The sequence below is a fragment of the Coloeus monedula genome, assembly GCF_965178545.1.
Source record: "Coloeus monedula genome assembly, chromosome: 18".
Taxonomy (NCBI): domain Eukaryota; kingdom Metazoa; phylum Chordata; class Aves; order Passeriformes; family Corvidae; genus Coloeus; species Coloeus monedula.
In genome coordinates, this window is record NC_138798.1 from 15864979 (window position 1) to 15891787 (window position 26809).

Genomic DNA, 26809 nt, shown 5'->3' on the forward strand with positions numbered 1-26809 from the left:
AGAACCATTCAGGATTGAGAATGTTGCAGAACTATGCCCTGCCTTTTGTGGGTTTCTATAGATTTAACATATAAATACATATTAAAACGTCACTAAATTGACATATTATATATTTTAATATATAAATGTACGTTTATGACGTTGTTTTCCAGGGATGGACCAGTCAGTCCCTCCCAGTTTTAGGGGAATGATGTGCATTTATGCCCTTGGAGAACATGGTGGGATGGATTTTTAGTGCTGTTGGCTCACGATGGAAAAGTAGCTGGAAAAAGCCCCCATTTTCATAACCGTGCAGAGCCTTTTGTACCCGAAACTGCTGACCTGACACTCACCACGGCTTCAAGTCCCTCCCTCTCCACGGCTTTCTCCTTTCCCAGGCCTCCCATATTGGTTTTTTCCCTCTTATTTCCCAGAAAAAAAACATAATAAGGTTGTCCAGGTAGAAATTCACTCAGGAGTGGTGTTCAGCCTTTCAGCAGCAGATGATTCCACTGGAAAAGAGAAGCCACGAGCTCCAGAGAGATCCAGGTTCCAGTGAATGTTCATTTTCACCTTTCCTCCCGCTGCCTTTCTCTCCTGAAGCACAAAGTGCCTTCAGCAGCTTCTTTGGTAGGATGGGCCCTCTGGCAAGAAGAGCTTTGTCAAAGTTTTCAAGTTCCTGAGCATGAGATTGAGTTTGGGATTTTCTTGATTAGGGGAAAAAACCCCAAAAACATGGAAAAGAAAGGAAGAGGCATAGAGGGATACGAGCTTTACTGCATGGCCCTGTGGTCACGCTGCAGTGGAAAAGGAGAAATCAGGTAAATCTGAGGTGTTTGTAGTGCTGGGAATTTTGGGTGAGGTGTTCCTTTTGGATCTCTTGCCCTTCTGTGCTGTAAAAATCTTTTGTCTTCACTTGGGGCTTCTGCCTGTGCTGAGGGGAATTTGGTGTGGAGTGCAGGAGCAAAACACGTGGTGCGAACCCACAGAGGGTGACGCTCATGCAGAGACAAGATCTGCAGTGTAGGGCTCTGCCCTCCAAATTCTCCACCCGTGAGAGTCCAAATAGAGCTGTGCTGATAAATCATGGGGTGATTGGGGCTTGCATGCAACTCACAGCTTCCATTACATCAATTTCTGTCATCTGCGACTGCCAGAGAACAGCGGGGGAGAAGAGTTTGTGGGTCTGGAGCACGGAGGGAGCAGTTCTGGTCAACCCTGAAACCAATTCTTGCTGCCCATCTGCAGCTCCCATTGTCTGTGGTGGTTCTTATGGGGACTGAGGTGCTTCTGGAGTGTCAGGCCCTGGTTATTTTGTGCTCAAATTAATGCAGTTTAGCCCTTGAAGCTTCTTATTGGGAAGGCTTTTGAGGGGGATGCTGATGCCATGGAATGATGCTCTTGGCTCCCTCGATGGGCTCTCTGAGCCACTTGAAAAGTGATAAAAAAGTCCAGAACGATCCACGTGACAGGGAGGAGTGACAGCAGAGTCTGACGCTGGGGCTGCGTTTTCTCTGTCAAAGATCACGAGCCACAGTTTTCTGCCTTTGGCACTAATCCACAGCAATCTTCTTGGCTCCAAAGGAATTATTCCAAAGATTCCCATGTGTCATTGGGAACAGAAACAGGGCCAGCACAGAGGACACAAAATCAGTGCCATGAGTCAGAGCTGGCGTGACAGAGGTGACAGCGCGTTTTGGGGTGCCAAATGAGAAATGGGTGAGCCTCTGGGCTCCGAAGGGATTGTGTTCCCCAGCATTCCAGCCTGGGAATGCCAGGGAATTCAGTTCAAACGCTGCACTCAGGCACCAGGCTGACCTGTGCGCGTCGGTCTCGGTCTGCTGCAAACGGCCTCGTCCTTCTCGTGTCTTCTCATTGCATCTTTAATCCACTTCCATTTCCCAGGTTCTGTCACTGAGACCTCCCAAGAGTCTCCCTCTGTCTGAAGCATTTTCAGTGTGAGGCTTGGAGCTGTTACATCCGCTGGGGAGCGGATGCTGTCCTGCAGCACACACCCCCAGGAAATCTTCCTGCTCAAAGCCCCAGTGGAACCTGCAGGTTTGAGAGGTGTTCAGTAGAACTTGATGGAATTCAGATGAAATCCAAAAGGAAGCTGTGGAGACCTCACTTGTTCACACCTATTTTGAAGTGAGAAAGCCACTCAGGAAACACAGGGTAGCTGCAGTTTCTGTCACTGCCCCTCCTTTGGGGGATCTGCCCAGCAGGATTTGATCAGCAGAAGCTCAGCCCAGCACGAAGGGATGCAGGTGCTGCCTCCAGCCCACATCCATCCTCCAGCTCCTCTTGCGTTCCTCTTACTCCAGCGTATTTTTCTGGAGAACTTTACCTTTTTATTTGCCTGCTGATGAGAGCTCTTGATCTCTGCCTGGCTCTTTTCCTTGCTGGTTCTTGGGTTTGTTGCAGTGATTTTGGGCTGCGCTGCTCAGAGGAGTTGATAACAGACCACAGGATCATCGTGGAATGGGTTGTGCTGAAGGCACCTTAAAGCTCATCCCATCCCACCCCAGCCATGGGCAGGGACACCTCCCACTGTCCCAGGCTGCTCCCAGCCCCATCCAACCTGGCCTTGGGCACTGCCAGGGATCCAGGGGCAGCCACAGCTTCTCTGGGCACCCTGTGCCAGGGCCTGCCCACCCTCCCAGGGATGGATTTTTTTCTAATATCCAATCTAAACCTATTCTCTGTCTGTGTGAAGCCACTTCCCCTTCACCCGTCACTCCAGGCCCTTGTAAACATTCTTCCTCCAACTTTCTTGTGAGTCACCCTGAAACCTCCTCTTTTCCAGAGAGAAATTCCAATCCCAGCTCTCGCAGCCTTTCCTCCCAGCAGAGCTGCTCCATCCCTCTGACCATCCTGGTGCCTCCTCTGGCCTCACCCCAGCAGCTCCAGGTCCTTCCTGTGCTGGGCTCAGGGCTGGGGCAGCTCTGCAGGTGGGCTCTCAGCTGAGGGGCACAGGGGCAGAATCCCCCCCTTCCTGCAGCCCACGGTGCTGGGGATGCAGCCCAGGACGTGGGCGGTTTTTTGGGTGCTGGGGCATGTCCAGCTCTCCCCCACAGCAGCCCCAAGCCCTTCTCCCCAGGGCTGCTCCATCTGTTCACCCCCAGCCTGGGTTGATCCCAAGATTGCCCCAACCCCGGTGCAGCACCAGCACCTGGCCTTGTTAAACTGCCCGAGATTCCCGTGCGGGGCTGTGGGACCCCTCGGGCCCTGGCAGGAAGCTCAGGGCATTTGCTGCGTTGGAGGAGGGTGGGGCAGAGAGCAGAGCCCCGCATTCCTCGGTGGCCACTTGGACTTGTGTTACTGGGGTATCCTTCTCTGCGGGGCTGCTCCGCGCTCCCCACGCAGACAGGGGCCACGTTTCATCAGAGGCTGAGACTGCAGGAAGCACTCAGCAATTCCTCTCCTACCACGTCCTTTCCTGCTGTAGTTTATCCACTTCCAGACAGCCTCTGGAGAGTGGCTCGATTTTATTTCGGTGTGCTGGAAATCAGCTGAAATGAATGCACGCTGACAATTGGTTTTGGTTTGGTTTTTTTTTTTTTCCTGGGAGATGGGCTGTTTATTCCAGGCACTTTTTTCCCCCCCCTTCTTCCTTTTGCTGTGCCTGTTATGGCTGACTTCCACTTCTTCCCTCCTCCTGAGCCTCAGCAGGAAGGACAACAATTGGTGGTGTGGGAAATATAAACCCCAAAGCCATTGAGTTGTGTTTGCACATCTGGACTTGGGGGTTGATTCTGTGCTGGATAGAGGGGACAGCACGGACAGGGTGACAAACATTTGTGCTTTTGTTGTGACTGCCCGAGGAAGAGGAGTTAAAACTTCCTGGAAATTTGGAAAGAGTGGAGGGGAAATCCCTGTGTTCAACCTTGGGTCAGGTTTTAGACTAAGATTTGATATTGTGAACAGGATTTAGGCAGCTCAGGGGTTTCCAAGGGTGCCCACGGGAAGGAAATCCTTTTCCATCCCATGCTTCACCTTGACCTCCAACAGATCCTTGGAATCTGATATTTAATAAGCCTTTTGAAGCCTTGTTATGGTGAGCTAGAGCAGCCCTGGAAAGCCTTGAGGTATGCAGGGTTTTGTTGCAGAAATATCAAGAACATCTTCTAAAATAACTTGTTTAGGGCCGGTAGGGGTTGGATGCTCTGTAGATTTTTGCAGAGGTTTTTAATCAGGCTTTTGTCTGGCAGCTGCATTTGCTCTGCCTTGGCTGGTACATCAGGAAACTTCAGGTCTGCACATGAAAATACACGGAAAATGATCAGAGTGTAGTAATAAGCAAGAAAGTGAACTGGGTGTTGCTCTGGGAAGGTCTGTATTCATCATTTTTTCAGCTATTATTAGTCCGCAGTGGGCAACAAGGTTTCCGGTTCTGAGATTGCAAAATCATCTTGAATTTGCTCCTTTGGGCTCTTTGCTGGCCACGAGTTTGTGGCAAAAGTGACCTCACAAAACTCTGGAGTCTGTCGTGGTGAGAGCGTCGCTTGGCCAGGGAAAGGGGAAGTTGTCAGGAGAGAAAATGAGACTGAGCTCCTAATTCCACCTGGCAGAGGTGGGATTTGGGATTTGGAACTGCAGGAGGGATTCACTTGTCAGGGCCCATCTGTAGGACTGGGGTTTTATGATGAATTTTAAGTGGAATGGGGGTGCTATTGGGAAGGTTCTGCAGAGCTGGTGTCTGACCCTGTGGGTTTGGGAAACCCCCTGGCCAGGTGGGAGATAAGAACAGAGTCCCGACTTCAGCACCCATGGTCTTGGGCCTCATCCCTGATTTCTCTCCCAAAGTTTCAACAAAACTTTAAACCAAATCTTTTTGTTTAACAAAACAAAAAAAAAATCAAAATATTGCAGAGCCCCATGTGTGACTCCTCCCTGTCCCCTTCTGCTATTTTAATACAGCAACTAAATATTCATTATTAGCCTCCAACAGATTTTAAATAGACCAGTGACAGGTTTCTCCTTGTAAACTCTTTTCCCAATCAACTTTTTTTTAAAAACTTCTTCTAATTTTGCAAATTTCAATGCAAAAAAAGAAAGCCTATTAACACCCCCATGTAAAACTAACTCATGTTGTGGCCCAGGAGCAATGACCTCCTCCTTGCTGTGTGGACAATTTCCTACATTGCTTAAGTCAAGCTTTAATGCTTTTTTCCCCCCCTTTTTACTTTGCTACAGGTTTTTTTTTTGGACAGCAAAATTTCTGGACATGACAGAAACCTTTCATTCTATTAAACTGTAGCTCAGGATTACAACCACTCTCTTGGGAATAGTGATTTTAAGGAGAAAAAAAAAGAATTTGACCCCTTTTAGTTTGTCCTTCAGGCTTTAAAAATGATAGTTGTGCGCTCTACATATTGAGTGGGCTGAGGAAAAAATATAAATAATTTGAGGTGATTGTTGCTTTAGAAGATACCCAAAGATTGATTTCAGCTCAGCTCCTCTAAGGAGGAATATGTCGAATTATGGAGGTAACGGCCTTTGTGAGTTGAAAAACGTCAAAGTGAAAGAAAGGGAATATTTGAGATATTTAGTGAGAAAATACTTTCCTTTGTCTCCCTCCTCCAATAGCTGATTTTTTGGAAAAAACAGCACCCAACGTGTTTTGACTGAAATGGAAACACTTCAGTCTGGAGAGCTGTGACTGCGATAGCTCCTGGGAACTGCTGTTTGCAAACCTGGTGACTCCAACGTGTTCCCTCTCCTGCAGAACCCCCAGCTCCTGCTGTGTCCCACAGAGCACCACAGCCCTCTCTTACCTCCAGGGAGATTGTCCTATTCCCTGGGAAATGCAGCCTGGAAGGAACTGGGCATCCGACACCCCCCGTGCTCCGGCACTTGGGGTAAAATACAGACAAAGAGCTCCTTCATGGTGAGAAAGGAGCTGAGCTTCACCTCGGACATCAGCAGGAGCTCCTTCACTGAAAGGGTGGCCAGCCATTGGAAGGGGCTGCCCATGGAGGTGGTGGAATCCCCACCCTGGAGCTGTCCAAGGAATGACTGGACATGGCACTCAGTGCTCTGGTTCACTTGACAATGTGTTAGTCAAAAACCTTGGAGGTCTCTTTTGACCTTCACCATTGACAATATTCTTTAATCAAGGAAAAAAATCCCTAATTGGGTTGTTAATTTTTTCCTGCTCTCAGCTCTCCACTGAAAGAGAGAAAATGCTGGTTTGGGTGAGAAGTACCTGGGGTGGGGATGGCTCCTCAGCGTTTGTGTGGGGCTTGGCACAGCGAGGGTCTGACCTTTATGGGGTCCCTCTGAGAATTTATGGTCAGAAACCCCCACAGAGATCTCATCCCATGCTCCAGAGACATCCCCTGAAAATGGTCATAGAATCGCAAGGTTTCTCCACCATGGCCAAATCTACCAGTAACAACTGTCCTGAAGTGTCACACGGCCTGGCACCATGCCATGGCACGTCCCCCCTTCTCCTCCACCCCAGCTCTGGGTACCCACTGGAAACAAACTGAGGCTCTGTGGTTTTTTGGGAATTGGATGTTGGTTGTGTGGGGCTGAGAGAGATGAACCCAGCCCATGCAGGCAGCCTCTCCCCAGGAAGGAGAGCTGAGGGCACATCCAGGCGTGGCCTCCTTGCGGATGTCTCCCTGGAAGGGAAGCAAGGTGGGGGTGCAGCTTAGGGCTGTGGTGTTGGTACCATTTCCTCGAGGACCAGGGGGGGAAGGTGGAGCAGGCAGCTCAAAACCATGGCCTGGGAGGGCTGGGTTCCCTTAGAACCCAGGAAATCTGAGGGTCATCCCTGAGGTTTGATGGCCCCAGCTCCTGACCTTCCCCAGAAGGCACCCAAGCTGCCCTCCAGCAAGAGACCCCGATGGGATGAAGCGCTGGATGTCAGGCAGGTGCTCTGAATCCCACCACGCGTCCTGACAGCCGCTGCTGCCTTCAACATGCAGGGGATAAACCTCTGCTTCCTCTGGTCCATCTCTCTCTTGTTCCTCGTGCACAGCCTGGATTTTAGTTCTGAGAAAATGCTGCTTCAGGGGCTGAAACCCCACCTTTGGAACAGGCTCTCCTTGGCAAGCCCCCAGTGCCCGGGGTTTGGAAAACTTTCAGGGCCCAGCCAGAGCCACATTTCTTTGGGTTTGAGCTCCTGGGTGAATTTCCCATCCATTCCAGCTCGGTTGCTGGTGTTTCTGGCAGCCACCACTGCAGTGGTTTGGATGAAAGCTCCCTGCTGGGGCAGGTTTATGTAATTGTTATTGTTAAATTTCGTAAATAAGTTCTGAGTTCTACGGCAATGGGTCCTGTCTGAGGGGTGTAACTGGCGCTTCAGGCTCCTCCTCTGCATGGAAGTGGCCAGGTGAGCCTGTGGATGGGATTTAAGGGGCTGTCCTTGCTCCAGCACGATGATTTTGGACACTTGAGGGGGGCACCTCAAAGCCAGCTTGGTCCAATGGTTGCAGCCTCAGAGGAGAAAACCTGTGCTGGAATCAGCACTTTGTGGCTGCTCTGAGCCGGGTGACACTTTGGGGTGCTGTACTACCTGATCTTTGTGCATTTTAGCAAGTCTTTGGGCTCAGGAGGAGACTTGTGCCTCACCTGAAGTGTCTGAGCTCCCCTATTCAGCTTCAGTTCTCCCTGCAGAGCAGGAATCATCTTCAGGGTTGCCACATTGCCGATGTGTTTGGAGAAACACCTCCAAAAAACATTGTAGGGTCTTTGAGGAGAGAGGATTTCCAGCCTGTGTTGGGAAAGCATCCCAACTTCCAACCAGATCTGGGAGCAAGGGAACAGTCCAGGCCTTGCCTCCCATCCTGGCTCTGCTGAGGCTCTGGTGTGTATCAAATCTCGGTGATTTATTTGTTTCTCTTTTCTGGGCTTGCTCTGTAGTGCAGGGATCCCCCATCCAGGACAACCAGGCTGACAGACTCCAGGGAAAAGGAATGGGAACAACCACCATAAGGGAAAAAAAGTAGACCTAAATATTTAATTCACTTCCAAGTGAGCTTGGCAGAAATGAGGTTTTTATTTACATGTGTGTGCATATTGCAGATCCATTATAAATAGTATATAGCTTATAACTGCTACAATGTGGAAATATAAATCTTCTTTATTTTGCTAAAACTGCATTTATCTATTTCATGTGTGGGTATAAAACAGCAGTGGTGGAAAAGGCATGACTTTAAGGGGACTAAAGGAAAGGGAGTAACGAGTGCATGGATGAAGTGTGACGGGGCTGCAGCCTCCTGGGAGGGATGTCTGCATTTCCCTGCAAGCCTAAACAAACTCCGTGACACTAATGTGCTGCCCTCACTTGTGAATCCTCTGATCTATTTATTAATTGATTGCTTTGCTGACTTGTTTTTCATTTTGTTTTTTGTTGTTTCTTTGCTTGTAGTAAAGAGTACCCGGTTGTTCCCAGGAGCACAGTGAGACAAAAAGTGTCCTCGAATCACAGCCCCTTCAGCGGCGAGACCAGGGTCCTTTCTGCCTCCTCCAACCTGGGCTCCCAGTACCAGTGTGAGAACGGGGTGTCCAGCACCTCCCAGGACCTGCTGCCGCCTGCCAACCCCTACCCCATCTCCCAGGAGCACGGCCAGATCTACCACTGCACCAAGAGAAAAGGTCAGAGCTTGGCTGCTCCCTGTTTGCCCCCTCCTAACGTGACTGTCAGCCTTGTTTCCCGATGTTTCCCCTCGGACAGCCCCAGGGATAACTGTCTTTGTGGATGGAAAAACATCAACATGAAAGAAAGGGAATATTTTAGGTATTTAGTGAGAAAATACTTTCCTTCATCTCCCGCCTCCAATAGTTGATTTTTTTGGCAAAAACAGCACTCAAAAAGTGCTGCTGGAGGACGAGAGAGGGATGAGGCTTGTGGGCAGCTCCCCCAGGCTGAGCAAGACTCCTCTCACCTACAATCCCATTTCTGGCAGGCTGGGAATGAGCTGCTTGGGAGCGGGCAGTGCCTTTCACCCAGGGTGAATCCACATTTGGAAAGATAGCTGGTGCTGGAGATAAAGATGACTTATCTGCACCTTCAGACAGGGTTAATCTCCAGCTGGAGATACCCTGACAGTTTGCATTTTGCCCAGTTTTTGGCTCAGGGCTGTCTCACAGCTGGGAGGCAGTTTTCTGTCTGCAGAAATGCTCGGGCTGATGAAGGGGGCCTGGGATTGGAAACCAGGATATCCACTTTCCTTCCCTTCTGCTGCGACTGACCTGCTCTGACAGAGCTGCAGGGATCAAACTGGGAGGGCTTTCCACTGACTGCTCAGCTCGTCCTGGCGTGAAGAGCCCCTGATAGTGATGGGATAATTGTTCTGGGCAGGAGCAAGTGGTTCCTGCTCTCTGCCTTCCTCTCCCAAAGCAGTGGGAACGCTTAGATGCAGCACCACTTGTAGGACTGAGATAGCAAAAGCTTTAGGTCAGTTCTACTTGGAAAAAAATAGGGGATTTCCAGGGCTGGATGCAACAAGGGATGGGCAGGAGCTGGTTTGTGCCGACCCCGTTCCCTTTGTCAGGATTTACTCCGTGGAAAAGCTACCAGAAGGCAGCAAATACGGTGGCGTTGAGTGCACCAGGAATTTGTCCCCACAGCAGATCCCTTCCCGCTTCCCTGCACGGCCCTGTCAGTCAGACACGTCATTATTTTTAGCAACATAACCCCTGGAGCACTGGGATGTGCAGACAGTCGAAGGTGGGGAACACTGGGAAGTGCTGGCAGAGGAGGTGGGAGGGCACTGGAATTCTCTCCCACTCCTTGGCGAATCCCTGAACGTTGTAGGAGCACGTGCATCGTGTACAGGTATGCAAAGTGAAAAAAGCTGAGGAATCCCAATATTTTCCTGAGACTGAGGTGATCAGTGGAAAACAGGTGGCATCTTCTGTCCCCTGCAGCTGACCAGGTGACTGTGCTCACATAGAATGTGCCAGAGCTGGGACTGGAAATGGGGATGCTGGCCTCGAGCTGGCTGTATGGCAGGGAATAAGGAGATTGTGGCATCCCAAAGTGTCCCCCAGGTCAGGGGTGGGGCGTGTGGCCTCTTTTACCCCTGGGCTGCTGTGGGGCTGTGGGTGTGAGGTGCTGGCGTGCCGCAAAGTCCCATTACTGGTGACGGAAGGTCCCGGCCTGTGATCCCTGCTCGGTGCTGGGAGCTGCAGCTCCTGGGAGTCCTTCCTCAGCTCCTCTGTCCTGGCAGCTGAGCTTTCCCCTCTCCTCTTCCCCCTTTTGCCGAAACTAACCGAACCAAGCTGGTCCAAATGGCAGCCAGCCCTTGGGACGATCCCTGACTGCTGCGTGTCCCTGCCCCGCGGGGCAATTCATCATTCGCCTCCGCATTGTACCGCGATAAGGAATCAGCAGAGCTTTCCTTCCAGTTTTGGGATTCCCGCTAAGTGGTGTCTCCATGGGTGGTTTCCCTCAATCCCCCAATTATCTCACTTCCTCTTATTGTCACAAAAGGCACGACTATCTGCCCTGGACTAAAGCTCCCCGGCCCCTTTGGCCTGCGCGGCCCTCGCGACAGCGCAGGGACGGCCGAGGGAGCCTTGTCTGCAGGGCCGATGGCCCCTCGTTATCTCAGCCATGGCTGCAGTGGCACAAGCAGTTAAGGGCCTTTTATCAAAGCCGCCAAATGCTTTAATCAAAGAGGAGCAGTGTCCTGCCCGATAGCACCGGCTTCTTCCGCGGGTTGGGTGTCCCCGAGCCTCTGCTTCCCTCCCTGCGCCTTTTGCTCTCCCCTCCCCGTGCCTTGGGTAAATCGAAAACAGCCAGCAGGGCTTACAGGAAAGAAGCACAAAGTTAATGGGATCCAGAGAGCCAGCCCGAGCTGCCGAGCAGCCCTTTGCAAAGTGAAATTAATTAAAAGGAAAAAAAATCAATTCGCTAGAGACGAGCAATTTGGTTGGGATAAATCAGAGCGTGATCCAAGGTTTCATGTCACTGAGCACGGAACCTCCTTCCAGCACCAGCAAGGATCTTTGTTGGACACAGGAAAAGAATCCTCTGTATAGTATTCCTCTTTTTTTGCTGTTCCAGGCTCTCATTTCTGCATTTTCCCTCACAGTTCTCCTGCTTTCCTACATTTCTGCTGAACAGTTACCAAGCCTCACCACCTCAGAAAACCCTAAAGCAGGAGTGTGTTTGCTCCTATTGCCCCTGTCCATTTTCTGCACTGGAAATCTCCTTGATTGTGTTGGATTATCCACTCCCCAAGCATTGACTCCTCCTCAGGCAGTTCACGATTTATCTCAAGCAGATTATTTCCTTTCCCAGGGCTGTGGTTATGGATAAGTGCCCTCGGGGGCAGAGGGCACTTCAGCTGGGTTTCAGACCAGCTGCTGTCTGCATCTTCTGGGATGAATTCCACCACTGTTTTCCAAGCCAGTCTCCTTCAGGAGCTTTGACATCTCCTGACGTTTCTCTGCATCCTTTTCAATCAGGGCCAAGCCTTGGGTTAGGCTCAGCTAGGAGCAGCTCTGTGTTCACCCAACTCAAAGGAACCTTGTTCAACTTCTGCTTCCCTGGTGACCTAAGACAAGGATTATTCTCTGTGGTTGGCAGTGTTGTTCTTAGCTGTCAAGGCAAGATGGATTCAGTGTGGAGATCTGATATGGAATCACATTAGGGGAGAGCAGCAGGGCTGCCAGGGGTTGTTATCTCTGAAGGCTTCAGGGAGGTGATGCTCTCCTGGCTGAGGAGGGAAGGAAGGACACATCCCAGAGCTCCCAATCTGGTAGTTCCCAGTGTGCAGGTGGGAGGACAGGGTCACAGCATTGGGAATGACCCCAGTGTGCTGCTCCAGGCATGGGGAATGGCAGGGATTGTCCTGCCTTGTATCCCAGCCCCACACTGGGATTGCTGATGGCATGTGGCAGTCACTGGTCCTGAGAGGACCCTCCCACCCTGTATCTCACCGAGGAGTGGCTGCAGTTCTTGATGTGGACTTTTAGGCTGACACAAAGAGCAGCTGGAGCTTTGTCTTTTTTCTGGTTGTCCTCCACCTCTCCCTGTCCCATTGTTGTGCTTGGAGAAGCCCAGAAGGCCTCAGCAGCAGGCAGCTTGCCTTGTGTCTTTCATTTAGCCCCACATCCCAGTTAGGATACTGGGGCTTGTTTTCCCTTGTATTATCCTGTCTCTCAGACATCCTGTGGACTACACAGCCATCCCTCTAAACCTCTGCTCCCTCCCAGCCTTACACAATCCCAACCACTTGGCAGATTTCTGGGATGCTTGTGATGCTGAACAGGAGGCAACTGGAACAGCCTCTCCCTGGGGAGGTCATAAAAGTTGTCAAGTTGGCACTCTGAGGGAGAAGAGGGACGTGGCAGAATCCACTGGCTCCAACCAGCGAGGACCGTGTCCTTCAGGCCCCTAACTTGGACATAACCCTGGGGAAGGATTTATCTTCCATCTCCTTCCTGCTCTGATGAGCTCAGTGCAGCTACAGGGATGCCTTTCCACCTCCTCCTCAAGAGCAGGCACCTCTTTGTTGAACTGACTTCTCCCACATCCCACCCAGCTTTGTTTTTCACTCAAAGAGTCTGCAGGACAAAATTCAGGCGTGGGGTGTCTCCTTGGAGGACACGCTGCTCATCCTGCTGACGGTTGGTGATGCCATGAGTTGGCCAAGGCTCGAGCTGCTCTGCAGCTGGAGAGATGCAGTGGAGCCCAGAGCAGGGTGGCTGTGGGACACCGAGGGTGAGGAAGGGACTCCCTGTGCGGGGAGGAGATGTTCAGGGGGCTGGGATGCACCCAGGATTTGCTGGGCAGCCACACTCCTGTGGCACTCTGGTTTCAGCTGCTTCATATCCCTGAGGAGGAAAGGCTGAGGGAGCTGGGCCAGCCGTGACAGAGAGGGGACCCCATCAGTGTGTGTCAGTGCCTGCAGGGAGGTGCAGCGGATGGAGCAGGCTCTGTGGTGTCCAGCCACAGGACAACGGGCAGGAACTGCTGCCTGGGAGCTTCCACCTGACCATGAGGAAGAACCTTCCTGTCACCAAGCACCAGTCAGGCTGCCCAGGAGGGTGTGGAGTCTCCTCACTGGAGATATTCCAGAATTTTCTGGACACAGTCCTGTGCCCGGTGCTCTGGGATGGCCCTGCTGGAGCAGGGAGCTTGGGCCAGATAACCCACTGTGCTCCCTTCAGCCTGCCCCATCCTGTGATCCCGCTCTGCTGCCAGAGGTGCCTCTGCAGGCAGTGCTGGCACCGTGCTGCCTGTGGAAAAGATTCCAGCTTTTGGGGGTTGGATGGTCCCTGCCCCACAGCCCTGTCGTGTTCCAGTACAACACGGCCGCATCACAAACAGCGCAACAGCTGGAATGACTGGCGGGCCTTAGGTTCCGTGCCCTAGGATTTAGGACTTGTTTGCCCTTTAGAGATGTTCATTTTGACTGAATTTTCCTTGTTCTTTCCTTCTTGGACAACCTTTGTCGCTCTTGCACCCTGGTATTGGCTCTTCAGGCTCGTGCCAGATCCATGCTGGAATCCAGACTGGATAAAACAACAGAGTTAGTGACAATCACCCATCGTGTCTCCCTCACTAAGCTGGGATGAGCCTCCCTCCCGTAATGCCCTGGAAGTGTGGGGGAGCTCTGAAAGCCAAAGCAGTCGTGTCCCGTTCTTCATTGTTTTCCATCCTGGGGAGCTGAGTGCCGTGGGTGAAAAGGAGCTCTCCTGATTTACACCAGGGGGACAGGAGGGCCCAGTGCACCCTGAAGTCCACAGACTTTCCATGTTTGCATTTCATTCTACACGGCCCCAATCTCGGAATTGGGAAAATTCCATTTAAAAAGCCATTTGTGTGGTATTTACAGCCCAGCTGGAAGCAGTAAATACCGGAAATCTTGGAAGCGCTCTCGCTCAGGCTCCTTCATTCGATAGATCATCAAATTCCTTGTGAGGGAGCCAGTTTCCACCCCATTCTTCAGGCTCCGTTTTCCTTGGATTCGCTTCGGAGCAGCTTCTCCCCGGCACTGGCAGCTTCCCCTGCTTGGCAGCACCTCCCGCTTCCTGAGGCTTGTGCAGGATCGAGGGGCTGCTCCCCGAGCTGATCACCACCCTTGGCTTCCAAGAATAGCCACAACAGTGGGGGATGGTCAGGACAGCTCCCAGGATGGCCAAAACTCCCCTGAGGGCTCAGTAGCACCTGGAAAAGGACAAGGAGCATCAGGGAATCAAACCCTGAGCAGGCAGTTCAGTGTCTCCTGTGTCCTGCTTGTGTTGATAGGAGGAGGCAAGAGGACCTTGAGGGACAGGATTATGGCCTTGAGCTGCGCTGTCCAGGCTCCAGAGCCCGTGGGATGAGTTGAAACTGCAACATTTGGCATTGCATGAGAGATTGGTTTGTCTTGTGCTCCTTTTGTTGCTGACGATGTCCCTTTTCCACCCCTTGACCTGCTCCACACCCCCTGGGGAAGCTCTTCAGCTGCTCTGTGCTGGCTCTGGGCTCCTCCGTGAGGAGCGGTGGGACAGGACCAGAGGGCCTGGCCCGGTGTAAATCCCTCAGCCAGCACCAGCTGAGGCTCTCTGGTCTGCACCATCCCACCTCAGGATGCACGTGGACCATTCTCTCCCCTCTCCAGCACTTTGAGGCTCCATATACGGGAAAATCACCGGGAAGGGGGGCAGGAGGACAGGCCGAAGCTGTTAGGGCAGGCTGTGACCCTTTGTTAGTGCCTAGGTCCTGTTTGGAGATGGGAACAAGGTCCTTACACACCTTAAAATCCCTTTCCACGCAAAACATCGGTGAGCTTGGTTCTAGAGGGGCCAGCAGAGTGGTCCTGAGAGCTTACAGAAGGACAGAGGGCACCCATGGGGTTTGCACTGAAATCCTGGCAGGCTTTGTTTTTCCCTCTTCACCTGTGCTGGATTCTGGAAGTGGTTCCGTGACGCTGCGGCTCTGCCCGGCTGGGCTGCGGCAGGCAGAGAAATGTCTGGGCTAAATGGAAAAATCAGCAAGCTCAGGTTGTAAGTCAGGCAGTTTTACACAACGGAAAAACAGAGTTTGACTGGTTTGTGTTGTATATTTAAAAAAATCAAAATAAAATAAACAGTCAAACCCCAAGCCAATGATTTCTGGTGCCAGCAGAGTGATGCGGTTTAATGCTGAAAACTTTATTAGCAGAACAATGCTGCATTTTACAAGACATTGTTTTTCCACCCCAGTGCTCTTATTACTCAGCGGTGGGTTAGGAATCCAAACTTTTTACACTGTCCATAAAAGCTCCGGCTCAGGCTGTTCTTCCAGATGTCCCTCCTGTCATGGAGCTGAGATCAGGGGAAGGTTGGACCTGTGTCTCCAGCTTTTGGCTTTCGGGGGGCTCCATCCTCTCCCCTGCTCCTGCACACCATGGACCTGAGCAGGGCTAAGGAGGGTGACACGTTCCTGCACCTCCCTGCTTACTGTCCCAGCTGGTTTTAAAAACGGGATGGAATTGCTCATTTATCCCATCCTGCTTTTACAGGGAAGGCAGAGGAGGAACTCGATTATCAGGGTCTGCGTTGCTGAGGTGAAGGAGCCAGGCTTTGACGTTGTCAGGAGGAAAGGAATGGGACTGTGCCTTTGCAGCTGAGTTTATGGTATTACCAAGCCAAAGGCCACTGGGGGGAATGTCCCCACGCTGTCCCTCAGTCCCTGCTCTCTGGGGGACTGTCGGACCAAGATGAACAGCAGCAGCTGGTCCAGCTGGACTTGGAAGAGCCCTGGGTGGGAATAATGGGTTATTTTGCATGCAGAGAGGGTGCAGCTTCCAGGAGCGCCCTCGGGGCTGGTCAGAGCAATAAGAGTTATGTGCAGGCGTGTGTTCAGAAGAAACAAAAGGTGCCCGCGCTGCCCACCTGCCCCTCCTGAAGGTGTGACATGAGCATTCCCCTCCGAGCAGCCTGGCAGCAACATCTTGTGGGGCAGCTGCTCTCAATCCTCCTCTCTGTGAAACTGGGGTTTTTTATCTCCTTTGTATTTCGGGGGTGAAAAAAATTACAGCTCAAAAAATTGTAAAGGGTAATTTGTTCCAAATTTCTTTCAAATCTGACCCTGCTAAAAGGGTGCAGCCAGGAGGGCTCTAACCAAGTGGGATGTTTTCCTGCCTGCACCAGAAATCTTGCTTTTGAAGCAGCAGCAAAGTTAATCCGTGTCAGAACAAGCTCCCCTTCCCTTGCCACGCTGTCCTTAAAATCTCTTAGCAAAGTGCTCGTCCCTGGGAATGTTGCCATCCATTCCAGTGGAGCTGGATTTCATTTGATGACCCTGTGAATGAATAAATAAGTGCACATTCATTTAGTCATTTGGCTTCACCCTGGAGATTTCACCTAAATTGTTTATCTTCTTCCCTCTGCTGGCCTGGGATGCTGCAGGAAACAAAGGGCTCTGCAAGATGGGCCTTGTTGTTTCTAGCTGTGAAATTTACTTTTCTCCTTTGTTCCCCTTGGCTCCAGCACACGGCCCTGTGTGGATTTATGTGCCCACAGCCCCGTGTGGATTTGTGTGCCCAGCTGCCTTGGCACAGCTGAAGGCTGGGACTGTCAAACTCCAAATCTGATTGTCCCAACCGTGCCATCGCTGGTGCTCTCCTGGGAGGATTTTTATTGTGATCTCCTTTTTTGTCTCTTTTTCTCGTGGAAGTGTTTTGTTGTAAAGGATTTGAGTTGCCAGCACCAGCTCTGAGCCTCCTGGCTGGGAGTGGGGACCCTGGAAGGTGCCGAGGTCACAGGCAGATGTTATTCCTGGGGTCAAAGTGGCAGCGGGAAGGAGATGGGGAGTGTGTGAGGGGATCACCAGGCAAGATAAACCTCAGGATCCCTCCAGCATCTCAATTTTCCTCCCAGAGCTCCTGGCTAATCCCTTCCCCACTCCAGCAGAGAGGGCCAAGTGCAAGGCTTGTTTTCCACAGGATAGGTTGAGATCTGTTCCGAGGAATTGGTGGGGATTTACACTGAGGGCTGTGTCGGGCTGTCCTCGGTAAAACCAGGACAGCTCAGCTGCGGGCACGTTATCCTTGGTGGCTACCAGGACTTTTCTCTCCCAACAGATGAGGAATGTTCCACCACCGAGCATCCCTACAAGAAGCCCTACATGGAAACCTCTCCAGCAGACGAGGACCCTTTCTACAGGTCCAGCTACCCGCAGCAGCAGGGACTGAACACGTCGTACAGGACTGAGTCGGCGCAGCGCCAGGCCTGCATGTACGCCAGCTCGGCGCCGCCCACGGAGCCCGTGCCCAGCCTGGAGGACATCAGTTGTAACACATGGCCCAGCGTGCCCTCGTACAGCAGTTGCACAGTGTCTGCCATGCAGCCCATGGACAGGTTACCCTACCAGCATTTCTCTGCCCACTTCACCTCGGGGCCGCTCATGCCCCGCCTGGGCAGCGTGGCCAACCACACGTCGCCCCAAATCGCTGACACCCACAGCATGTTCCAGCACCAAAGCTCTCACCAGCCCATCGTGAGGCAGTGTGGACCTCAAACGGGCATCCAGTCCCCTCCCAGCAGCCTCCAGCCGGCGGAATTCCTGTATTCCCACGGCGTGCCTCGAACCCTGTCGCCCCACCAGTACCACTCGGTGCACGGCGTGGGGATGGTGCCAGAGTGGAGCGAGAACAGCTAACCAGGGGGGCAGGGAAGCGCCGGAGCCACGGGAGAATCCGAGAAAACGGGAGAGGGAAGAGGAAAAGGATCCCCCTGTTGATAACAAAGCATTCTGCAAGACTCCTTGAGGGGAATGTTCACCGCTAGCACTCGAGGGGGACGGACACTGACTGAAACCGCGGCTGGAAGCCATCGGCCTCCGTGTGACTTGCCCCCACCCCCCTTTTGTTTTCTTTTGTTTCAAAAGAAAAGCCAACAGCCCAGCACACTTCTTCCCCTCCTCGGTCCCACCCAGTTTGTGTTGCTGCCACCACCCTCGTCCCCCCCTGCCCTTCTGCTCTTTTTGTTCTCCAAGGGACACCAAAGTCCTGCTGCCTTCCTCACCACGGTCAGAATGCTTGAACGAGAACAATTAGGATGTTACTTTTTTTTTTTTTTTTGTGGTGTTGATGTTGACAATGTTATATAATAAATAATAATATATATATTTTTTCTTTCCATTTTCTCAGAAAAAAAAAAAAAGAAAAAGACACCAGCCCTTTTTACCAAGGGTGGATTTTAGAGTGGTGTTTCTCTTTTTTTTTTATTAGTGTTATCTTTGTTCCTTTTCAACAGAAAGAGGTACTGAGAACCCCCAAATAAAGAAACCCAGTACCTGCCTCGCCCAGGCATTGTGCCAAGAGTGAAATTGCTCCCACAGGGAGCTGTGTCCTTACAAATTCCTGCAAAATTCTCTCCAGGATCCATCCCATAAACCATCCCCCCATTTCCTTTCCCACTTGTAATTCTCTCACTCCTCTTCCTTTCCCCTCTCCTGGTCTTTCCCGGTCCCTCAGCTGTCTCTGACGGAAGCGTGGGGTTATTTCCAAGCTTGCAAACATCCACAGCTCGACTCCTGCTGGATTTTTAGTGTCGTGTGGACAGCCAGGCTCCGAGCCAGCTGCCATGGGGAGAGAGGGGGAGAGGGTGCAGACACTGAGAGGAAAAGTTTGCTCACAAAAATGACGATGATGACGCTTGTTTGTGATCCAGGGCTTTCATTTTCTCCCGTGTTCCTTTGCTTCCTCTCCAAAAGGAAAGGAAACAAAGAGGGATATCAGTGTGGGTATGTGAAGCGAGATATTAAATAAATGTGCTTAAAAGGGGCAGAAAATGATCCTGAGAGGCTGGGAGTGGTGGAGGCAAAAAGAGAAGGAAAAGCAAATATGTGCAAGGAAAAATGTCTACTGCAGAGTGTTTCAGGTGTAAAATTTCCTGGTCCTATTTATTTATACGTGGGAGTTCCAATAACTCCGAGGATGTCACAAAAGCAGCTGATTCCAAGAAGTTCAAATTTTTATTGAAATGGAAGTTTGCTTTCTTTTCTTCTTTTTTTTTTTTTTCTCTCCAAGCTGTGCACACTCTATATAATTTACATATATTTTTAATTAAAAGTAATTCTAATTAACTAAAGAGATATACCTGCGTGTCAGCCACTGGGAATGGAGGTGGGAATGTGTGGGAATGCTGATGTGGGAGGGAATCGAGACGGGCATCCAAAGCCATGGAGCTGAGGAGACAAAACAATCCCTACCTAGCTACACCCTCCCGTTTTCGTGTGCCAATTTATGGCTGACAAACACCACACACTCCCAAGGGCAAGGGAGCACCCACCTATTTTTTAATGCATTTTTGGGTTTGGGGTGGTTTTACTTGATTTTTTTCCTACTTGATGCCTTTAATTTAATTTTCACTCTTTTCTGCCATAGCAGAGGAGGTGCAACATCCCAGGGGGGAAGGAAGGGATGGGCTGAGCTTGGGCTGAGCTTGGGGCTGTGGCCTTGGCTGCTCCAGACCTGCCTGCGTCTCCCAGGGCCGTGCTCTCCTGGGGTCACCTTCCCATCAAGGAAGATTTAGAAGTGACCTTGGTGGGTGCTGGGGTGGCACTGGGAAGCCCCAGTGAGGTGGAATTCCCCCCTGTTCCCATGGAAGTGGGGTTGGTGGGAAGGGTTTGGCCCAGGGGAGGTGTGGGGTTGTGTCCCAGCCTTGGCAAAGGATGGGAGATGCTTTGGGAAGCGGCAGCCAGGTGGGAAAATGGGCTCCAGGGGAATGAGGAGATGGCAGCTGGGAAGGGTGCCCGGCAGGAAGGGTGGCTCTGTGGGGCTGCTGAGCCAGGACCACCTCAGGAAGAGCAGGGAAGGAGCTGAGGAGGTGTCCCCAGCCTGTCCCACATGGCAGGGACACCGAGGGCCGCCCTGCAAAGGCACAGAAAGGCAGCAGGAGCAGCAGGGTCACTCCACGGTGATATTCCCACCCTGCTGTCCCAAGGACCTGTGGGACGGGGTCTTCTGGCTCCAATAAAACTTCCTTCTTTCGGATGTCTCTGCTTTTACTGCCTCGAGCTTGCAGAACATTTCACAGTTGTTGGGTGTGACACAGCCAAAATGTGCTGCTGGAGCTCGCTCTGGGTATCCACAAGGTTTGTGGGTAGAAGGAGACGCAGGCACCGCATGTGGGGCACGGCTGGGACCTCGGTTCTTGCAAAGCTTTTTGTCTGCATGGAGCCACCGGCAGGGAATCACCCAAACATTGCGTTCAATCACACAGGGCGCCTCCAGAACACGCACAGCTCCGAGGTTGGTGAGGAAACTGCACGTGGAGTTGAGGGATGCAGCAATGACGCTGCATTCAGCCGTCATCCCCACGGTGCTTTCCCGGCTTCCTTATCCCACCGCTGATCGTGTAATCACCTAATCCCTAGCTGGCGATTCCCGTGTAATTACACGGGCAGTGGCTACCCCGTAAGTAAAGAGGTCTCCCCAGAAATGCCTGCCAGCCTTCTCAGAGAGGATTAGGGAGAACTAAACTCCCATGGAAAATTACTTCTTAAGCTTCGGGAGAAAAGGCTCACGCTTCCAACTCCACTCATTTCCTCTGAGCTCCTCAGGTTTGGTTTTCGGCTCTTTGGGGTTTTGCTGAGATTCTGTGATGGGTTTTGGTGCTGGAAAACCAGGAAGATCCCTGAGGATACAGCCTGGTGGAGCCATACTGGCATGGGAGCAGGGAGGCCATCAGTGGCAGAATCACCTCTTGTCGCAGAAGCAAAATCTGAGATGAAGGCGAAGGAAAGGTGGTGGGGAGGATCCCACACAGCCTTTTCCTCCTCTTTTGAAGGAGTTTGTCAATCTGGCTTTTCCATATGGCGATTCCATTGCAGTGGGCAGGACTGGGAGGCGTCAGGTAGGATGTGAAAGGAAAAGGCGGCCCCCAGCCTGGATGTGGATGTGCCTATTCTACCTTGAGCTTCTACTTTTTCCCAGGTGGTCCAAAACAACACCAGCAGCTGTCAAGAAGACGGTTCTCCTCTGATTGTGATTTTATGTTCCAGGGAGCCTGATGTGATTTGTTTGATTTCTTTGCTTATGGATTTATTTCTTAGCCAAGAATAATAATGCTGACGATAACAATAAACAGCAAAAGTAGGAGGGAAATTACATTTGTCAGTGGAAGAGGAATTGGACAAAAGAAGTTGCAAAATTCAGCCTATTCAGAGCTGAACTGGCAATTCTTCCCTGGGAGGGTGGGCAGGCCCTGGCACAGGGTGCCCAGAGCAGCTGGGGCTGCCCCTGGATCCCTGGCAGTGCCCAAGGCCAGGCTGGACATTGGGGCTTGGAGCAGCCTGGGACAGTGGGAGGTGTCCCTGCCATGGCAGGGGTGGCACTGGGTGGGTTTTAAGGTCCTTCCCAACCCAACCCATTCCATGATTCTATAATGAGAAGCATTGAAACTCGAGGACGACCATCCCAAACATCCTCTGGTGGTTTCCATAAACCCTGCTGAGGGTGTTGGGGGTGGGCTGGGCCTGGGCTGCTCCTGGGATGATGGAAGGAGAGCCCAGCAGAGCCGTACCCCGGGGCGAGGAGGGAGCTGGGCTCCAAAGGGAGCTCCGGAGGAGGAGGAGCAGGGCTGGTGAGCCGGGTGGAGAAGGCACTGGAGGCCCTTCCTCCCCACGGGCAGGGAATTTGGTGAGGCAAGGAGCCGTGGAACGTCACCAGGCAGAAGGCACACAGGCCTTTAGGGACGAAGCAGAGTAAATAGGAGCAGGCTGAGCAATTCCTCGGAGGAGGAAACCCAAGCTCTGCTGAGAACACCTTTAAAGAGCGAGCAGCAAGCTCCGGGCTGTGGTCACAATGCTGTTTTTCCAGCTGCCTCCCTGGGCTGGAACACTCCCTGCTGGTACCTAGGGAGGATTTTGATGCCCTGAGAGGCACAGAGAGCTCTTTGTCTGCCCCTATCAGCCACTCCACATTTCAGGTTTCACCAGCCACAACGCTGGGTGGGTTTGGGAGATTTTTCCCCACCAGCAGCCCCCAAACCTGCACTGGTGGAGTTTTTCCTTCAGGCAGGGATGCTTGGAAGGGGTACAGTCACCCCTGTGCTGCCCAGGCTGCTCCCAGGGCAGAGCCAACCTCCCCAAAATTGCTGTTGTGCTTCGAGGGCTGAGGGAGAAAAACATCCCAAAGCCTCAGGATTCTTGTCCATAAATCCAGCCTACGATATCATAGATTTTACAGCGCTGCCAGCTCTGACAATTTTATGATGGGTCTCATGTGATTTGCAAAAGTGTGGTTTAGTTTTTTCTCTTAAAATTTCCAGTTTCTGGAGACCAGTGAATATATGAGGCTCTCAAAGGATTCAGAGTCTTTTCCCCACTGCCCTGTTTTTGATTTTTTGTTTGATTTTAGAACATACTGTAAAGTTGGAAGTTTTACTGGAGAGGAAAGTGAGGCAGAGAAAACACGACTGGGGAAGGTGGGACCAGAACTCATCATGGGACAAAATTTTGGGCATTTTTAAAATTTGTTTGCTTGGTTTTTTTATTTTTCTCTGTTAAAGTCAAAGCCTTTGCTGCACTATTTTTGAGTAATGAAAATGACAAAGTTTGAAGTGGATGGCAAATGTTCAGAGAGTGGCTTGAATTAATTCGCACCCCCAAAAGGGAGCGATACTTTGTTCACATTTTGATTTTCCTCCTTCAAAATTTCAATGGAACTTTTTCAACCTGAAGTCCTTTCAGAGGGGGGTGTTTCATTTGGGACCCACCACACCCAGGGGCTCCAGTATCTCCTCCTTCCTTTTTTCGGCTGAAACAAATCCCTCAGACTCAGTGCCTGGTTCTGCCTGTGGGGTTTGGAGGTTCTGCCCTGCACCTGTGAGGACTCAGCTACAGAAAAGTGGATTTAAAAGTGTTCATGACACAAATAAAGGCGACAAATGAAGGTTCAACAGCTTCCACAGCCCATCAGAAGGGCTGCTTTGAACATCCTGGCTCCAGCTTCTCCTGGGAACACCTGGGAAAAGCCCATCACTGCCTTGGAGCAATCCCAATGCTTCCCCCAGCACCATTTGCACCTGGACGAGCCCTCCCACCACAGGGATTAGAGGCAGAGGAAAGGGGAGGGCTGGGCTTTGAGGAGGTTTTGCTTCAACCCCTTGCAGTGACTCTGCTGGGAGCACAAGTGAGTAAAACAAAAGCAGGGGATGTGGTGGAATACGGGAAGTGGTCACTGCAGCTGGAACCTGTGCCCTGCTCTCACTCAGGGCTGCTTGGCTCTGCCAGAGACTGAAGAACTGAGCTGAAATCTGCCTCAGGACAAGAAATGTTGCCTGAATTGTGAACAGAAAGTACAGCCCTAAACTGGGAGGGGGGAAGCAGCAAACACCTGCAGCAGTGCGCAGCGAGCCCTTTAACAGCGAGGGGCCGAGGGCCCTGGGGGTGCCTATATCCATAAACGTGCTTTTGTTGTGTAAGGTCAAACCAGAGTTTCAGTATTATTATTATTATTATTATTATTACTGCCGTATTGTGATCATCTGCTGCTGCTCCTCTGTTTTGTGGGAGCTGGCACGTGCAGAATGCCTTTACCACTGTGTGGCTGTGTCCCCCGGCGCTCTGTGCTGCGGTGACACCCCTGTCACCAACTCCAGGGACCCTAAATCCATCGATACTTCACTTCAGCTTTTACTCAGACCTGCTCTGCTATGAAAGAGGAATTTGTTTGCTGCTCCTGGGTCTTCCCATGCTGCTGAAAAAGCAATGAGGCACTCGTGATGGAATGCTGGTTCCTCTTTTCCTGCTCTTGGGGTGTGGAATTCTAAGGCCTCCTTTATGACCCCATTCCTGCCTGGGTTTGTGCTCCTCCAGCTCAGGGTGCAGCTGATCTTTGCTCCACGGTTGGCTCCTGCTCCGCTCGTTCACCAGGCCCCAGGTCCTGTTCTGCAGAGCTCCTTTCCAGCCCCACCATGAGCTGTTCCATGGGATTGGCTGTGCCAGAGGGAGGGCTTTGCCTTTGAATTTTGGGGAGTTCTCCAGTTTTTTGGGATCCATCTGAGCAGCATCTCTGCCTCCCAGTGTGCTGCTCCTTGAGCTGGGGGTCCTGTCCCATCATCCCAGTCTTTAATATATGAAGTTTCTCCAGACCATTGGTGCCAGCACCGATCCTTGAGGGATGCTGCTTGTTGCCAAACATCCCCTGGGATTGCGGCTGCTAAAGATCCCCCTTGGCATCTGGTGGCCCAGCCAACTTTCCACCCACTCTGTTGTCTGTTTACCCAGTCCCTGACTCATCAATCTGGACTTGGAGATCACTGCTAGAGGCAGTTTCGGGTCCTGATGTTCCTCAGAAACTCAGGGTGGGCAGTGCCCCAGCATTTCCCATCTCCGGATCACTGCAAACCTGAGATGTCAGGGTGCAAGTTCTTCATCAGAGATTTTAATGAGAGAAAAAGTGCCCCACAAATGCCCAGGATGGCTTCTGTGGGGCACAACCTGGAGAAAGCAAGGCCAGCTGAAGCCTGGTTGGAAAGCTGAGTAGAATGATGAATTTGGGGCTGTTCCAGCAGTGTTGGCTCCCCTGCCTGAGCTTGCTGCTGCCTGGGCAGGGAAGGTGAGGGAATTCCAGACTTGGAGAGCTTTTAACTGAAAGCAGGGGGTCCTGTGGATGGTCTGTGCTGCTGGGACAGTCTGGAGCTGCTCAGGGAGTCAGGACAGAGGGTGCTTCTGCACAGACACTCTGAGAGCCAGAGCGAGTGACAGCACCAATATTGATGCTGGGGTGGTGCCGGTCGAGGTGATGGTGACAAAGCCAGGCTGGCAGTGACTGCAGCCCCTGCCTGTGCGGGCAGCAAGTCACAAAACTCTGGTCCGGGACATTTCCAAGGGTCCTGCGCAAAGCAGGGAGGCAGCAGCACCTCGCAGCTCCAGGTTGAGGCAACCTTGCACTGCTGGGTGACCTTCAAAGCCTCAAAAACACTTGCAAAGGAGAGTAAATCCCAGTGTTGGACCCGTGGGGGTGTCTGTGCTTTTTGGGTGTGTTTAACCAGCACCAAACACTGCTTTTGGCTTGGATGACATCATTTGCTCACCTTACAGAGGAGCAGTTGTACTTTCCCCGCCCTCTTTAACCCAATCACCTGAAACCATGAACTGTTCTTTATGTAAAGCCTCTCCTAGAAGAGGAAGCATCAGAGCTGCTTAATTTTGGGCATAAAATATTGCTGCTGGCCACCCCAGCATCCCAACTTGGTGCTCAGCTGTCAACAGTATTCAAAGAAGAAATGAAACACGGGAAAGTCAGGAAGCAAAAGGCTCAGCCCATTCCTAGCTCTGTTATAGCCTTAAATAATAATAAAAAAGAAATCGCAAGTACTTCCCCACTGCCTTCCAGACACTGTGGTTCAGTCTATGCCAGTCCTTGAAGGTCCTTACCCATCAGGAAGGGAGCTCTGGGTCTGAGCAGGATTAGCACCACCCCAGGGTATTGCTGAGCCTGATCTGGGATTGTTTTTAAGGTTGGTTTACTTGGATTTTAATTCTGCTGACACAGCTGGTAATAAAGCTCAGGAAAGCTGTGTGGCAGATGTCCTTTCTCACCTGGTCATGCCAGTTTGGGGGTTTTTTTAACAACTTGATCAGATGTTGATGGACAGGGGAAGAACCCCTTGGATCTGCAGGTGAATCCTGCTCTTTCCAGGAGGACAGAATTCCAGGAGAATTTCAGGACAGGTAACCCTCTGCCTGAGAGGCGCAGGCTGGGATGGGACAGTCGCTAAACATAACCTGAATCAGGGCTTCATCTGGAGCCAAAGCCGGAGGGTTTGGGAGCCAGGAAAAGTTGAACAGGCACTATTTAAAGAGCGAATTGGCTGGAGAAACTCTCCAAGCTCAATGTCACTTAACTGAGGACCTGCAACACTCAGCCTGAAATTCTTCTGGGTTTTTTGTTGAAGGTGGTTGAATTTTGCTCATGAAGGTCCCAAAAGGCAACGGCAGTGGCCCATTTCTTTAGGAAATTAAGCTACTCCTAACCCTCTGGACCAACCATCCCTTAACCCGCAGGCTTTATCCATCACTCTTGTCCATAGCGGGGCTGCGACTGGGAATTCCTACAGGAATATTCCTTTAGACAGGTTATTGATGGGCCCATGCAGGCTTAGGTTGGAGAAAAAGGTCTTGTGGGGGTTTTCTATTTTTTTTTTTGCTTAATCCATCCTGATGGAGTTCAGTGTAGCAGAAATGTGTTACTGGAATCCTGTGCTGGTGGGATCCGTTCTCCTTCAGGACAGAGGAGTGGGATAAAAGGAATAAGTTATCTGTACATTAGGGATCATAGAAAGCACAGCCATTGCCCAGAGCTGGCTCGTGCACCTCGCCTGGGAGTCCATCCAGGACATGATCCCTGCCTGGAGGAGAGGGATCCAATGGTAGGATAAAAGGAACAAACTGGCAAAAGCCGCCAGACTCCAGTAAAAGACAAGCAAATGCTGCTCTCTCCTCACACCTCGGAGTGACCCCGGCAGGAGATGCTCCCTTGAATCCCAACCTTTCCAAAGCCCTCGTGGCAAGGAGCAGCTCCTTGGTGCCATGACCCTGAGCTGCCCCTGCTCCCCTGGCTCGTGCTGGTGCTGAAGGGGCTCTTTCTCAGTGTCACTGATGGCCCTGACCTTTATGTTCCGTCTGTGCCGGAGTTCACCGAGCTCCCCCTCACGGGGAGGAATGGGGCTGGGAGACGTGGCACTGCCTCCTCCCCATCTGCCTCCCGGCTTCCCAAGGGATGCAACAACCCTCAGGCTACCTGCCTCCCGTCCTCGAAGCCGAGGGCATGAGGGGAAATGGCAGAAAATCCCTTCCATCGCTGGGATTTTTGGAGACATAAAAGCTCCTCTTTGAGAGCAAATACTTTTTTTTTTTATTTTCCACCCCCCCTTCTCCTTCTTG

General features: G+C 51.6%; 1 protein-coding gene across 1 annotated transcript in view; it reads left to right on the forward strand.

Annotated features, from left to right (window-relative positions):
- Positions 1-17572, forward strand: part of TBX5 (T-box transcription factor 5) — a gene marked incomplete at both ends in the record, with an annotated part of 37788 nt that extends 20216 nt beyond the window's left edge. Inside the window, 2 exons of the mRNA XM_082293307.1 lie at positions 8360-8586; positions 16995-17572. Coding sequence (XP_082149433.1) covers positions 8360-8586; positions 16995-17572 — 805 coding nt within the window. The remainder of the gene's footprint in view (positions 1-8359; positions 8587-16994) is intronic.
- Between the last annotated feature and the right edge of the window lie 9237 nt (positions 17573-26809).